A 15,275-nucleotide genomic window follows, 5' to 3' on the forward strand; every position below is an offset into this window, starting at 1 on the left:
TTCGAGTTAATAGCTTATAGATTGATGCCTCCCATTGTTGTGAGGCTTTTTTTTTTAACAGCTTCATTTGTTATCAGGGCATTGTAACACTGCTTAACTCATTTGCAGCTTTTTTTTCCTTGGAATATAGCCAGAACTTGAGACTTATTCCTCAAAATACCTGCATAACCCGCCTGCTCTCCCCCTCCTCAATCTGCATGCTCACTAACTAAACAGAGCTGAATTTGCTAAACTCCGAGCGCTGACTCTGAGCGAACCCGGCACAGTTCCTTGTTAGGAGGAGCAATAGATCTCTGGAGATGTTCATAAGGCAACTCTGCCAACCTCTGCATTTTGTTTAAGCAGAGAGGAGGAGGAGGAGGAGGAGAGTATTTTTAGCTTTTCTTTACCTTGGCTGTGTGATGTATTGATTGTTTGCCGCGGTGGCACGAGTCATTGAAATAACTTTCCCCGATACTCTTGATACCACGTTTGACCCCGTTTACGGGATAGGAATAGGCCTGGATAAATTGTGCGAGCGTCGAATGTGTGGCGGGAGGTGAGAAAGCAGCACAGCCCCTCGGAGTCGAATCTCACTCTTACTGTTGAGGCGAGAGCTGGGCCAGATCAGGTCACCGAAGAGACATCCATCATTGAGCCTGCCGCCACCGTAGACTTGAGGTGGGTCACATTCAGCGCTGAAACACCCCATTCAAACACTACAACTATTTTTGATCCATGAAACACCAGCTGGAAGCTTAGCTGGAGAGAAAACCAAAAAGACATTAAAAATCCTCGGCTAAAAATACCAGTTCAGATCTGCAGGGTTTTTTTTTTTGCTGCTGCACAAGTCTGCACTCTCCCCCAACAAACTGCCAGCGATAATCGATGTTCAATGCAGCATTAACAAATTTAATTTAGGCTCCGCTCATCTGGCCTGTGCTCTTGGTAGACGATGGCGTACAAGGCGAACATCTGTAGGGCTCTCCTCTTGTGAGGCTCGGCTAGTTGGTGGGCGATGGCTGATGCAGCCATTACTCAGAGCGGGCTGACGACCGGCCCAGACAACCATCTGCTGGAGGTACGCCTCACTCTCCTTTCAGATCGATCTCTGTCATGAATCTGTCTTGCGGCGCTCTGTATTGGCGTGGAGGAGGCTTTGCTGTTGCAGCCTTTTGTTTCCATGCATACAGCTAGGGTTGCGAGATCCTGGCTAAAATAAATAATCACAATTATTTTGACCAATATCAAAATCCTGATTTTTTTAAAAGTGTGATAATCCACTGATTTAAGGGACAAAATATTTTTATGGCACGTTCAAATTCAAGTAAACAGAGCACCACATTGCTGCCAATGTACAAATTTTGGCATCATAATACAACTTAAAATAAGGTTTTTCTTCACCTGAGTCTCCGAATGGTTAAATGGAAAAAAAATTGAACCCGAAACGTCTCATTACTAAATATCTGCTAGTCAACAGACACTACAATTTACCAATGTTCCCTGAACACCACACGTGCAGGTTATGGTAGCTATAGCGAGGTAGCTGCTAGCCTCTAGTCTCCAGTCAGTTAGTGGGACATGATCAAAAATTACTTGTTTAATATCAGATTCCTCCGAGTTGAAACTAAATGATTTTATCTACATGAGCAGAGCTTTCTATAAGCATCGAGTCAATTGTGTTCATTTAATTGTGAGAGACCAAAATCATGATTCATTAGTGATTAATTGTGTCGCCCTACATACAGAACAGCCAAACCCCATATGCACTCCAACACTGACGACCCATCTTGTCGTAGATTTAGTCCAATACATATTTTTCCATTCCATCCATTTTTTTTTAACCCTTACTCCCATTTCCTCTAGGTCATTTTGTTTTTACTATTTCCTTCTTTCCACCTCCTGTAAACCCCTCTTCTCAGTGCCTCAATCTCTTCCTCACCTTTTTCTTTTTTTAATGAATACCACAGTTGTTAGTACAACAGAGCCCTCAAGGAGCTCCTCACAAGAGACAGCGGGTTGCTTGTGATGAAGCATCCACTGCGCGACTTATAGACCTGCCCGTGACGGACGGAAGTTGATTTTAATCACATTCTGCCCGGATGCAGAGCGGAGGAGAGGCTGGGAAACGTAGATGAGAACGTCAACGCCACGCACTTCACTCTTTCCAAATCAGCTCTTTTCTATGTGAAGAGGCTGTGAAGCTGAATCTGGATGTTCACGCTGAAGATGCAGATGCTTGATGGCAGCGTGTGCTCAAAAGCTCCTTGACCCCTGACCAGAATATAAATTAGAAATGTGTATGATGACTAAAGCAACAGCAGGAAATCAGTTTGTCTTCTCTGTTTAGACTCTCTCAGAGGTTTGTAAACGACAGGAGCAATTTAAAGATGGCTCAATCTGTCCATCTATGTGAGAATTAACAGGACAAGAGTGACTAATAAGGGAGAGGAGGCAGGTGTGATCTGCAACAGGACAGACCTAGGGCAGTCTGAGCCTGGGGGAACACCATCAAAGCAGCCAATCGTCGCTCTCAGAAACCTTCAAGGACAATCTCAGTCACTCAATGTGACACAAGAGAGGAGCAGAGCAGTCCGGGGGCGAGAGGGATAAGACTGACAAATTAAACAGCAAGGATAAGAGCCTATCTGCCCGCCTCACGTCAATATGGGCTCCCACAGCTGCTGATGTAAAATGGATTCAACATTTCCCTTCTCATTATCCCATTAGCTCGCGTTGGCCAGCTCCTATAGGTTCAAATCAAGCAGCCAATCAACCTGCGCGTCCCCCTCCCCCCGCTTTGAACTGATGCTATTTTCTCATCATGGTTATTTGGAAAGGTTCAGCAATTTTCCTGCTTTTCCAGTGGCTCGCGGTGACTTGCTGTTTGTTTGATTACACCGAATTAAACACCTTCAGATGTTTTCCAGACTCCACTAATCGCCCTAGGCGTGGTATAGCACCTGCTGCTGTGCATTTTATTTACTGTGCAAGCATTGGTTACTGCAGTCGAAGGACAGCTATCACCGCTGGTCAAAACGGTTCATAAAGACAGAAAGAGCTTATTAATATATGACTGAGCTGACCTGATATAGGATAGGGATAATTAATTTAAACAAAAAAAACAGAAAGCCTCAGGGTCAGACATGACAACGACATGCCAGGGACAGACAAAAAGAAAGCCCAGCCGTGCTTCGGTTCAAACAAATCCCTCTTCATTAACACAATCAGTGATCCCAGCGCTTCAGTGGGAGCAAGATAATACCAACAATTAGACAACGGGGCTGATTTGGCTACAGGTATATGGCACAGTCTTTCTCTCACACACACACACACACACACACTCTGTGAAAAGCCACACAAACTGCAGCAACCGAGAGACAGAAGCAGAGAGTAAGAGAGGGATACAGAGGGAGAGACCTTTGATATTTGGCAGCGTTACAGCCCCATTATAATTAACTTCTGCCTACAAAGGGGGATATTTAGCCATCATCATTTTTATAAGTTGCTTCTGCTTTTTCACCAGAGCACTACAGTAACAGCACCCAGGACGGTACCCATTACATCTTATGAATACATATTATGACAAAAATCTTTGATATTTTTCTACATATTCCCAGAATACACGAGTTAGTTTTATAGATGAACCTTTAGTTGAGCTAGAAATCTATATTCCTGTGTCACAACCTCAATCAGTCCCCCTCCGAGCAGCCTTTGATGCTGTCCCATAAATCATGAAGGGCACTTTTATTGTTCATGCAATTCTGCGTAATTACTCTGGTGTGCACCAGTAAACAATGCAGCGCCATAGAGCTTTTTATGAATTATACTGCATGACATACTAGTAAAAAGGGCCTTGCACAATGCAGACGCTATGATAGCATTAATATAGTCTATGTGCTCTCTGATCTTTTATAGGACACCAGCAGCAGGAAGCCTGCTCATCAAACAGCCATCATCTCTCCTAATGATATCAATTCGACCAAGTGCCCATTAAAACATTTAGTGGGGATAGATGGCCTGTGTGGGCATGTGGGAGGCGCAGATTCATCTGCAGTGCACGCACGCATGTGTGGTGCGAGCCTTCCACGTTCACATCTATACACACCGAGTGCATGTCAACATTTCCACCATAGACAAGCATGCTAAAACCCATTAAGCTCTACTTTGACATACACACAAAAATAAGATGCTCAAGAGAAAACAAATGCACAGAAAGGCAGCTGAGTGTGATGAAATAATCATCGGGAGCCATTTCTTCTAAGAGAATGAACAATCAGCACTGGTCCCATTCACTCTGCTGCATTTTACTCCACACAGGAGATTAAATATTTACCAACAGTGGATCTCCTAAAGAGCCACGACATCTTCAAGGGACCAACAGTCCAGCTCTGACATCCACCTAACACCTATCCTTTAATTCCGGGAAAGAAAAACATGGTTTTCCTTTGTTCAAAGATGTAAGAGAGCTTTCAAAAGACTTCAAAATGCATCTAAGCAGAGCTGTCTATTAGCCAACACTGATATTTCAAATTTTGCAGCAGTGCTTTCATTTTTTTAATGTGCACCCTAGTCCAACAATATATCCTCAAATCAAAGATAAGAAAAAAAACAATTTTGCGTTCTCATGTTACATAAGAGCAAACGTCTTTCTTTCGCCACCGAAAACACGCACATGGGCTGAAAGACGCAGACAGAGAAATTGGGCCTAAAAAAGAACAAGGCCCTCATTACAAGGCGCAGTGTGATCGTGCCACATCTCAAATACCCACCAGGCATCATTACAACCTAGAAAGGGTCCAGAGACAGAAGAGAGACAACACTGATTCAACACAGTCTTAATGAAGCCTTAAAGCGAGAGAGAGGAGTGAGGGAGGGATGAGTGACGGAGACATGATGAGGGAATGTGACGGGAGCATGGGACCAGACAAAGAGCAGAGATGTGAGGAAGTCCCACTGCGACTTTAAAGTGCAAAAAAAAAAATTTGCCATCTGCCACAAAACTATAGATGGAAATTAAAATAAACTTTCTTAACATTTCACTGTATGTAACTGTGCGGAAGTTGAAATTTTATTGCAGCGTCACACTAAGAAATCAGAGCTGTTCCCAATGAACTGTAACAATGAGAGCAAACCTGAGCTGAACACCTACAGACAGACCTAAAACAGTTCATCACATTTGAACTTGAGCCTAGTCGGATTACACAGCAAACAAACTGGACCGGGAACAAAGTGGGAAGCTTCTGTTTTTGCCAAACACCCACCCGACACATTTCAATCCCTGCACATAAATAGCTTCTTTTAAAACTCCAGCACACTCCTGGATTTAAACGCCGGAAGTTAAACATCAGTAAGTCCTACCTCTGGTTTGGGAACGAAGGCTCGTCCAGGGATGGTGAAGCAGTTGTGGACGGTGCAGAGATACTGAGCCATGATGGAAAGACGACTCCTCTGTTTGCTGCTCGTGCTGGCCGTCAGCCTCTGGATTGGAGAAGACGACCGCCAGAAATGAGTGGTGCTAAGCTCAGGTTAATTGCTGAGGTCATATAATGTTGCTTTTAGTCGTGACTAAAAATTAGTGGTACACAGATTGCATAGAAAAAAACAAAACAAAAAAAAACAGCATATTTAGGATTCAGATGTATCCTAAATAGGACTTTGTGTGACATAAATGGAACAAAATTAAGCCAACATCAATAAATGCTGCTCTGGCCGAAATGATGAAATAAAAAAAGATTTATTTTAGCGGCAAAATATGATAAATTATGGATCAAGGAGTTAATATTTAATCAGAAAACTAAAATGAGAAATTTATGACACAAAATTTTCATACAGGGGTCACTACACATCAGAATTAAATTCATTTAGTCAGGCTTTTTGTTCTTTGTACGAGGAGAAGACAGCAGTGTGCAACAGCGCTCGCTCACCTCTGCCACCTCCTTCTGGAAAGTGAGGGTGAGTCGGGTGCGTCCGAAGGCGAAGGGCCCTGTTCTGTTGGCTATGTTCTCCAGCCACTTGATGATGAGGGGGGTTGAGACGTTAAATGGGAGATTCCCGATGATGTGAAAGTTTGGTGGGTCTGCGAAGCCACACACACACACACACACATTCACACACATTTTAGTCATACAGTCGTCCTCGAATTTATTCATACCCTCCCATTAAAGAATGAAAAAAACAGCTGTCATTGAAATAAGGTGAAATTGACGAAAGTAAAAATAAATACAAAAAAATAATGAAAATCATGACATTGCTTTTGAATTGTGGTTCAACAGAAATATTTGAAAAAAAAAAAAAAAACAAGCAAAGAAGCATGATGGGACCCGTAAACTAATATTCTGTTGAACAACCCTTTGAGGCAATCACTGCAATCAGGTGTTTTCTGTAACTCTCCATCAGACTTCTGCACCTGTTGACAGCTGTTTGGATTTCACTGCTCATCAGCAAAGTGCTCTAATTTGTCCGGGACAGTTTATTTTTTTATTATTATACTTTTCAACCACAATTCAAAAGCAATGTCTTATTTCACTAAATTCTAATTTGGCAAATTTTTATTTATTATTACTTTTTTGAGTTTCTAGTTATTTGAATGACTGTTGTGAATTTTGGCTTTTCTTAAATGGAAGGGTATGAATACATTTGAGTACGACTGTATGTATTTAATTTGTTCTGGTTCCTGTAACAGCTCATGGACCTCCATCCTCTCACCTTCCTCCCACGGCTTTGAGATATTTGCCTGGAATCCTCGATCCATCCTGTAAGTGAGTATGTCACCGTGGACGATCCTCAGCCTGCCTGGTGCTGCCTCAGACAACAGCTGTGGAGATGGCATTTAATACTATTAAAAATTTAAAAGACACCCACAGAAGCTGCAGTCATCAGTCACTAAGGATGCTGAGGGTGACAACAGATTAAGTGAGTTCATGAAGCTACAAGGTCAAAGTGTTGGAGCTGCTTCTGCTGAATGACACGACGACCTTGATAACATTGCACAATTAGCCCATCTGTATGCGGTGGTTTAATTTACCTGAAGCCCGGGGATGAAGCGCGAATCTTTCTCGACAACAAGCACATCTGCTGCCCCGGCGTTGAGGATGGAGCGGGTGAGGCCTCCGGGACCAGGACCCACCTCACACACATGAGCACCATTCAAACAGCCAGCCTTACGCACTATTTTGTCTGAAAACACAAAAACAAAGGCATCGGTATAGACTCTGTAATCAACATACCAAGTCAGCCCAACTTATGCAACATATAAATTACAACATAGTCGCCAATAAAATGTCTTCATCAGCACCTAAATTGAGATTAATAGCGTGTGATGTTGCAATAGCTGTATGCCTCTGTGTGATGAAGATGAGATGCATTAATCCAACAGTCACCTTGTGCAAGGACATGAGAGCAGATCAGACCTGCACTGCATCACTGATAATTACATTAAGGCTCCAGCTCTCAAAGGGCTGCAAACAATCGAGGTGGTCCATTCACATTAGCAGGAGATCTACTTAACTTCAGCCACACAAAGAAGCCTGTCGGTTTCGATGCCTTGAAACAAGGCCAGCGTGGAGCCGTGCAATCAAGTGCAAAGGCAAAACACACCGTTGTGCCCTCGGTGGAGACACAAAAACAAAAAGCGGGAGCTAGCAGGTGAATTTCAGATGGAGCAGTAGGAAGAATGAGGCAAGAATAAGACATACCTGTGAGCCTCAGGTCCAGCAGAAAGTTCTGGGAAAGCTGTTTCTCAGCTCGCAGTTTGTACAGCTTTATGAGCTCACCTACGGTCGGCAACGGAGGCAGGCGGAAAGATGCCAGTTTCCCTGAGGCAGCCATCGATCAGGCAAACACTAAGAAAAACAAACACACAAAGGATTGAAGAAACTGACAAAAATAGGAATGTGATAGTTTAATAAATTCTATTCATTCTTTTTTACATAACTTTTTGCTCCAAACAGCATCTCTACAACAGATCGGAGGTAATGAAACAAGTACGACTATACCAGAAACGATAATGGACAGATGCAAAAGGGGGTCACAGAGCAGAAATCACAGCTCAGCAACATGTCACACATCTGCGACACACAGCGTTAATGATGTTAGTGATGCTGCCTGAAATGATTTCTTAGATGGCAGTTAAAGTGCCTGGCTCAAGCCCTAACTGACACGCCTGCATCCAGCAGCCAACATGCCGTTCTCATCGTTCTTTTATCATCTGTGACACTGTTATTTTAACTGCACTATAAGGTGGACTTTATATAGTCATTGGTCAGAGGTGTGTCTGGTCATAGTACCCGGTCATTGTCCTTAAAAGATGCACCTGACTACGATTTAGATTAACTTAGTTGTTGAGCAGCTCGAAAACACTCACTTATAGATGTAGAAATTTAACCTTTACCAAGCAACAGAAATGATATTTCAAACTTTTTCTCTTAGCCAGAAGCTGTGGTTATATTTCTACTTAGTGCATGAGTAATGAACCTCCTCAGCAGCAAAGTAATAGTAATCTATCTCTACTGTTATTTAAGAACGCCCTCTCACAATTGTAATTCTGCAAAATGACAGAGAACTTCATTTTACACTTTAATTTAAAACTAAATAAAAGGAATGTTTTCCCTCACATGAAACAGATACTGCTTAATGCATTGATTCCTGTCTATAGGGGCAAATTGTTATCAATTCCAATTACTTCTACATCAGGTCACTGGATTGATTTTCGATGTCCAGCCTTAATCTGTAGGCTTGGTGCTGAAAAGCTAACGGTGTTAATGATGTGATCTCGTGCTCCACCCAGTGGTATTTTAACAGACAAGTAAATACACTAACATAAAGACAATGTAGGATTACTGTTCTTCACACTACATTCTGAAAACACGTTACTGATTCGTTGGTTTTCACGTGTAGCTGTTTGCATCAGTTACTCTACTTTACGGTAAACAATACTACGGCTGCATTCAAACTCTGCTGCACAGAAGTTGCATTAACCGGCTATTACAGTAGCTTTAATTCATCAGTCAGGAGGCAGTGAAGCGACCACGAACCAGAACAACCAGCTCTAAACCGACAGGGACAGCTGACTTTTAGTAGTGACATTCTAACACAGTCGTTAGCATTTGCAGCTAATATTAGCCTCATAGTCTGAATACAGTTGACACAGCCCCGAGGAAGGCTGTACGCTTACACGGAACACCTCACGTTTATTCTAAAAACCGAGGAAAGGCTGACAATAAACCACAAACAGAATGCAACACGCTCACAAGAGTGAAAAGACACAAGAGTTTACCCACGTTTCTCACCGGTGCTGTTTTTCTCCTTTACACTTCCCTGTTCGTCACCGAATGGAAGCCAGAGTATCCAATGAGATCACGAGAAGATCAAATTCAACCAATAAAATTGGAGTAGGCGTGGCTTCGCTTTGCCCTTGAGAAGGCGTTTTAATGTTGATGTGATGCTGCTGCACAGCCAGCAGAGGGAGACATTAGTGATGTGACTGTACTGGAAACAAAACGACAAAGAGCACTGTTTGGTTGATGGAGTTCTAAAGGAGGAAATCACTTTGTATTTATTTGTATTTTACAATATTTCTTTCTTAATAAAACCTGACAATACAGTTAGATATAAAGTAGGTTAAATGAATTGTCACAATCACTTCTTCCGATTCTATTCTTGTGATGTTTCAGCTTACTTATCTTTACTCCTATTTTTAGTGATGCATTATCCATGTATCTTATTGTCAGGCTCTGCATTTTTCCTATGTTTTTGTCATTCTTCTGAGCAATATCTGGGAAGAGAATTTCCTCTGGGATTATGATAGTAATATTTTATCTTACCTATATGTATGTACAAAATGAACAAACAGCAGCTGGTATTCCATGTGAAGTCCAGACATTTACACTGATGAACCACAACATTAAACATTACTGACAGGTTCATTCAAAACATTTTTGCTGACCAAGCTAACCCATTGCAATGGCACCCCCTGTAAGCAGCAACCTCCCTGAGCATGACAATGCCTCCTGCCATACTGCAAAAGGAGCCCACAGTCTCCTTTTTCTTGACCCCTCAAATCTCAGTCTGACTTAGCATCTGTGCCATGTGCCAGAAACATAAACTCTATGGTCAGAACAAGCTGGATACACAAACCCTCCAACCTGCAGGCCTCAAGACTCAAATGATGTGCTGCATTGTGTCAGACACTCTGGACACCCCCAGAGGTTCCCTGACTGGTCAGTGGTGTTTTGGTGATGGGGACCTACACAGCATTAGGGCAGGTGGTTGTAATGTTGTGGCTGATCGGTGTATATTCATGTTTTAAAAGTGCATCTCCTGACTCTGTCCACTGTCATTATTAGAGTAGTTAAAACCTCTCTATCTAAGGCGATGAGGAGTCCGCTGCAGGACATATATTCATTGTTTAAGTACGCAACATGATGCACAGCTGTTGTTTAGGATAAACCCTGCGTCCCTGCGGTCTCCCGTTTCTCTGCTCTCGGCCCACGCTGGGTCAGGGGTGTGGGAGCTTAAGATGGAAATACCCCGATCCTCCAGAGTTGGCAGATGACTGGCAGTTCTGTCTCCTGCTGAGGCTGACCTTGAGAGAGCGCATAAGGAAGGGAGGGAGAAGAACAGTGGCGGCGTTGGGGGAAAGTCGTGCTGAGTCTGCTGCTATGGAAACGTGGGATTCTCAAATCTTAGCATGTTTAGATCGATTAGCCTCAAACTTTTTATAGGTAGACAAAAACTTCTGAGCACACGAGGGCGTCAGAGAGTTTCGTCCTCGTTGCACCTCCATAGTGTGTGATCAGCAAACACAGGAAATGAAACATAAGTAATTAACATTTCTGAGCGGGTAAGTCATCACTAGAGCTGGAACATCAGAAGAAAAACAAAGACAGAAATACTTAAGAGTATATAATTTCCGAGCCAATTTAGGCTTCAGAAACAGAGTCACGTCAATAAACACAGAAACCGCAAGAGATGAGATGTCTGTATGTTCTGCAATAACTTCTGTTATGATGATAATTCAAAGCTGAGTCAGGATTATTTTGCCGTATTTAGCTGGACGTGTTGTGGACGCTGTAACAAGTTCAACAGGGTTAAAAGCCCAGAAAGTAAAACCAGATGTATGCTATTGTGAATACAGTGTTTACTATGGCAACACTCGATTCCAACCAGCGCTACAGTTTTACTACTGGATTTTTTGCTAATCAAATATAAGCAGTTTGGAGGGAGACCGTCGTATGAGCGCTGTGTTGTGGTAAAAAGTGATGTTTGCAATTGTGTTATTACACGGTTCAGTGAATTATGTCAGCAAATGACCTTATAAATCCGCTTTTGATCTGATACCAGAATGCAATTAGAATCTAACACTTCAGGAAATGGTGTTAAACATGCGGTTACATTAAATTAAATGCGTTTCATCTTTTGAATCAAGATTTCTCGTGATGGATAGTCGTTTGAGTTTAAACTGCTGTCTGGTGTCATTTTCATTCTTTTTATAAATGGAAAATTATGTACATGCATCATTTTTGGACGGGACGCTATCACTGTGTTCGGAAGTGGAAAATCTAAACCCTAATTAGACATACTTGTATGTCAACCTTCAAAAAAAAAAAAAAAAAAATCCTATGGGACAAGACCACATGAAAGAAGTTGTGGTGCTTCAACGCTGGAATTCCTGTGGTGATGATTGTGATCCTGTGATACATGTGTTGTGGTATTTTTGTGGTATTCTGAGATTTGTTGGCCCTTTTTAGGATCATTTACCAGAAGATGGATGGTGTTCTGCAAAACTGTTTAGTGAGTCTGACAATGTAGTTTCTTATTGCAGATTATGGATGAAAGAAAAGAAAAGAAAAAAAAATCATAATTCTAGTGTGTTTCATGAGATTTAAATCCAAATAATAAGATCCAGACAGTCATAACACGTCAAAGTCTTGAGATTCGTTAGGGAAATAATTGAGATTTGTCTTCTGATGTCGCCTGGTGGCAGTGACATTAAAGGAAGTTGACATTTTTGGAGGTAAATTTGTTTACAGTCTTGCTGAAATTTGATAAGAAGATCAGCATCATTCCCATGTCTGTAAAGTAAATATATAAGTGAAGTCAGTAACCAGCTAGCTTAGCTTAGCATAAAGACTGAAAACAGCTGGTCAGAAGGTCAAAAGGTCACAAACTTGCACCTCAAAACTTTGCAAACTAACATAACTCCCTAATTTAGGTGCAAAAATAGAAATCTGTTGTTGTTTAATGAGGGGTTATGTGCCAAACTATTTCTTGTTTGGCAGCAGATGCTAACCAACGGCAGCTGTTAGCCCCTGTTTTGACTTTTTATGCTAAGCTAGCAGGCTTCAGTTACATATTTACTGCATAGACAAGCAAGCAAGTGGCGACAATCTTCCCAACTACCTCTCCGTAAGTTACCAAATAAGCGCTGTTTTTCGAAATGCTGAAGTGTTTCTTTAAAACAGCACATTATAAACAGATGGCCATAAGCACCAATATTGCGACACAGACCTGCCTACAGCTGCAGAATGATTCAACCCTCGTAACACATCATAAATAATATCCTACCAGCACTGAAGGATCCATCCATCCATTATCTATACACTGCTTAATCCTCACTAGGGTCACCGAGGGCCTGGAGTCTATCCCAGCTGACTCAGGGTGAAGGCAGGAGACACCCTGGACAGGTCACCAGTCTATCACAGGGCTCAGGGCACACTCACATTCACACCTATGGACAATTTAGAATCACCAATTAACCTCAACATGTTTTTAGACTGTGTTGGAGGAAGCCGGAGAACCCGGAGAACATGCAAACTCCACGCAGAAAGATCCTGGTGCCCCCACCGGGATGTGAACCAGCGACCTTCATGCTCTGAGGCAACCTACTGTGCCACCTTGCAGCCCTCGCTGTTGAAGTAAATTCTGCATCACGACAGACTTTCCAAAAGCTTAAAAACTTCATACTTCAAAGTGATTAAAGCAACAAGATAAGACATGATGAGATGATTACATAAAAAATCTTGTAACTCAGAGAGTTTAGGTCACACATTTTCTTCATGACTTTGATTAGCGTAGGAGATATGAGGGTAAACCCCTACGAACCCAGCAGGGCTGACTAATTTTGATTGCACCTGCAAGTTCTGTCACTTCTTTACTCATCAATGACATTCTTTTCATCATTTTTCTCAAGCCCTTTTTTCTAATAAACCTCCTCAGTCCCTTCGTGGCTTCAGGCCAGGAACATCGCATTCCCTGTTGTCTCAGCCTGGTCTAATCTCACTCTGCTTGGACAGCTCATTAGCATCTGTCAGCGCGCCCAAAACTCTGAAAGCGACCCGGGAGAGCTGAGGTGATGTCTGAGCAGAAGAAGTGGAAGTGATCAGAGAGCTGCTAATGTTGCGGGACTATTTTGACGACAGACGCGGAAAAAATTGGACAGGATTTCGAATCGTTACATCAGAGCGGAAGAGACTTGTGTGAAAAATTAAGGGTTACGTTATCAAGTCTGATTTGTAGCATCAGAAAGCAATTTGCCTTACATCATATTGTCTCCTCCGCCTGTGTTCCTCCGATAAAACCTTGAGCAAAGATTTATTCTGAATCCCCCTCCGCAGTCGGACGACTGACTTCTCGCAGCAGTGTTTTATCACTCATTTTATATTAATCAAATGTGATCGCTATTCATTCTGATCACATCATTAAAGCGTGGGAATGGCAGCTACTTCAACCATCCCACAATTCTCCTATGATTCATTAAAACCGCAGGCCCAGTGGGCCCAGACAGGACCACCGTCCTGTGGGCATTGTATATACAGAGTGAAACCATAACAAACCTCTTCCTCACTGCATCCCACCATATGACTTCATTTTGGGTGTGGGAAATATGGCATTCAATCAAAATACCCTTCACATGACCTCAGTTTGGATAGATCTTCCTCTTCGATACCACATGTAGAGGAATGACTTCATATGCGGGGAGGAAGGCGCCTGTCAAACAAATGTGCTTTGTTTTGTTGAGTTTTCCTTCGCTCTGATTTGAGTGTCACATACAGCGACAGTAACAGTGACGCTGAGGTACTTCCAAAGGTGACCCTCCATCTCCAGGTACCAAGAGCCTGCTTGTAAACATCCATGAAAAAAATGGCAACTGACAAAAAGGAATGTAAGAACCAGTGTCTGCATATTTGTGTCTGCCTGTCTATGCATTTATGTCTGCTGAATTGTGTTTTCATTGCACCGAACAAAACATTACATCAGCACCACACCCGCATGATCCCGCTATGCCTGAACAAAACCACACTTTGGTCGGAGCTGCATCCCCGACACAGAAGAACTGACAAAGAGGGAGTGGATGCGTCCGTGTCCGTCTGACATAATTCCTCCGAGAGTTTATCTGTCTGTGAGCTGCTGTGTCTTTTGTTTGCTTTGGTTTCCACCTAGAGATAAGAGTATCATTATGCTCACCAGGCGTTTCCTTCTGGTGACCGGAGTTTTGCTTGAAAAGTGCAGACAGTTGCACACTCCCCTGAGCTTAACCGTGATCAGGATTAAATGCAACAAAAGTCACACAACTGCCGCATAATGAAGAGATCAATAAGAAGAAGTCAGTGATTATCATGAGCCACGTATAAGATAAACATTAACTGGGAACTGATAGCACATGTCAGGTTGGAAACAAAGAGCTACAGACCTACAAAATTATTGCGATTATTGCTTATTATTGTTTCTAGGTCTTGTGTCTATGTTGACAAAGAAGTAGAGAAACATTTTCACCTGAGCAAAACCCTCCCTTACGTTACGGTTCTGTCTAAAAGTCTTTGGCAAAGTGATTTTTCATTGACTTGATTGGCCAAAAACTAATCTCTGTGAATCAAAGTTACATATTTAGAGTCAACACAATGGCCAGTTGCAATAGTCAAGTAATTTAGCCATATATGTTTGAACTAGAAACCAATTCTGATGAGGAATAATGACACAGAAAGCATTGCAAGTTGACAGGATTGGTTCCTTAGGTTTGTTAAGTCCAAAACTCCTGATGTCTGACTCAGTGTTTTCGTCATTGCTGTGGTGCAGTTTCAAAGTGAAAATGCTCAGATGAGGCTTTGACCACTTATTTTGTTTATTATATGTCTTTTAGCATATAAAACATAATATAGACATGTTAACAAGGCTTTAAAAAAGCTTGATTTTCACTGTAGGGGACCTTTAAGATGATTTACATGCATCTAGAAGTCAGGAAACAACATCTTATCCTCTTTATATCAGCTTTTAAGTACAAACCATCCATTATCTAT

At 42.1% G+C, this 15,275-nt stretch overlaps 1 protein-coding gene across 3 annotated transcripts in view; it reads right to left on the minus strand.

Annotated features, from left to right (window-relative positions):
* Window positions 1-9,311, minus strand: part of tfb1m (transcription factor B1, mitochondrial) — a 31,464-nt gene extending 22,153 nt beyond the window's left edge. The window contains exons 1-6 of one of the 3 annotated variants that reach the window (XM_008276869.1): window positions 9,261-9,311; window positions 7,677-7,823; window positions 7,007-7,158; window positions 6,688-6,796; window positions 5,907-6,058; window positions 5,341-5,460 (exon numbers count right to left, since the gene is read on the minus strand). In XM_008276869.1, coding sequence (XP_008275091.1) covers window positions 5,341-5,460; window positions 5,907-6,058; window positions 6,688-6,796; window positions 7,007-7,158; window positions 7,677-7,809 — 666 coding nt within the window. In that variant the 5' untranslated portion in view covers window positions 7,810-7,823; window positions 9,261-9,311. Of the gene's footprint in view, window positions 1-5,340; window positions 5,461-5,906; window positions 6,059-6,687; window positions 6,797-7,006; window positions 7,159-7,676; window positions 7,824-9,256 lie in introns of all 3 variants that reach the window. The other 2 variants (XM_008276871.1, XM_008276870.1) reach the window with 2 other exon arrangements.
* Window positions 9,312-15,275: the final 5,964 nt, after the last annotated feature.

This window comes from Stegastes partitus, unplaced genomic scaffold (assembly GCF_000690725.1).
Source record: "Stegastes partitus isolate 25-593 unplaced genomic scaffold, Stegastes_partitus-1.0.2 Scaffold82, whole genome shotgun sequence".
NCBI lineage: Eukaryota > Metazoa > Chordata > Actinopteri > Pomacentridae > Stegastes > Stegastes partitus.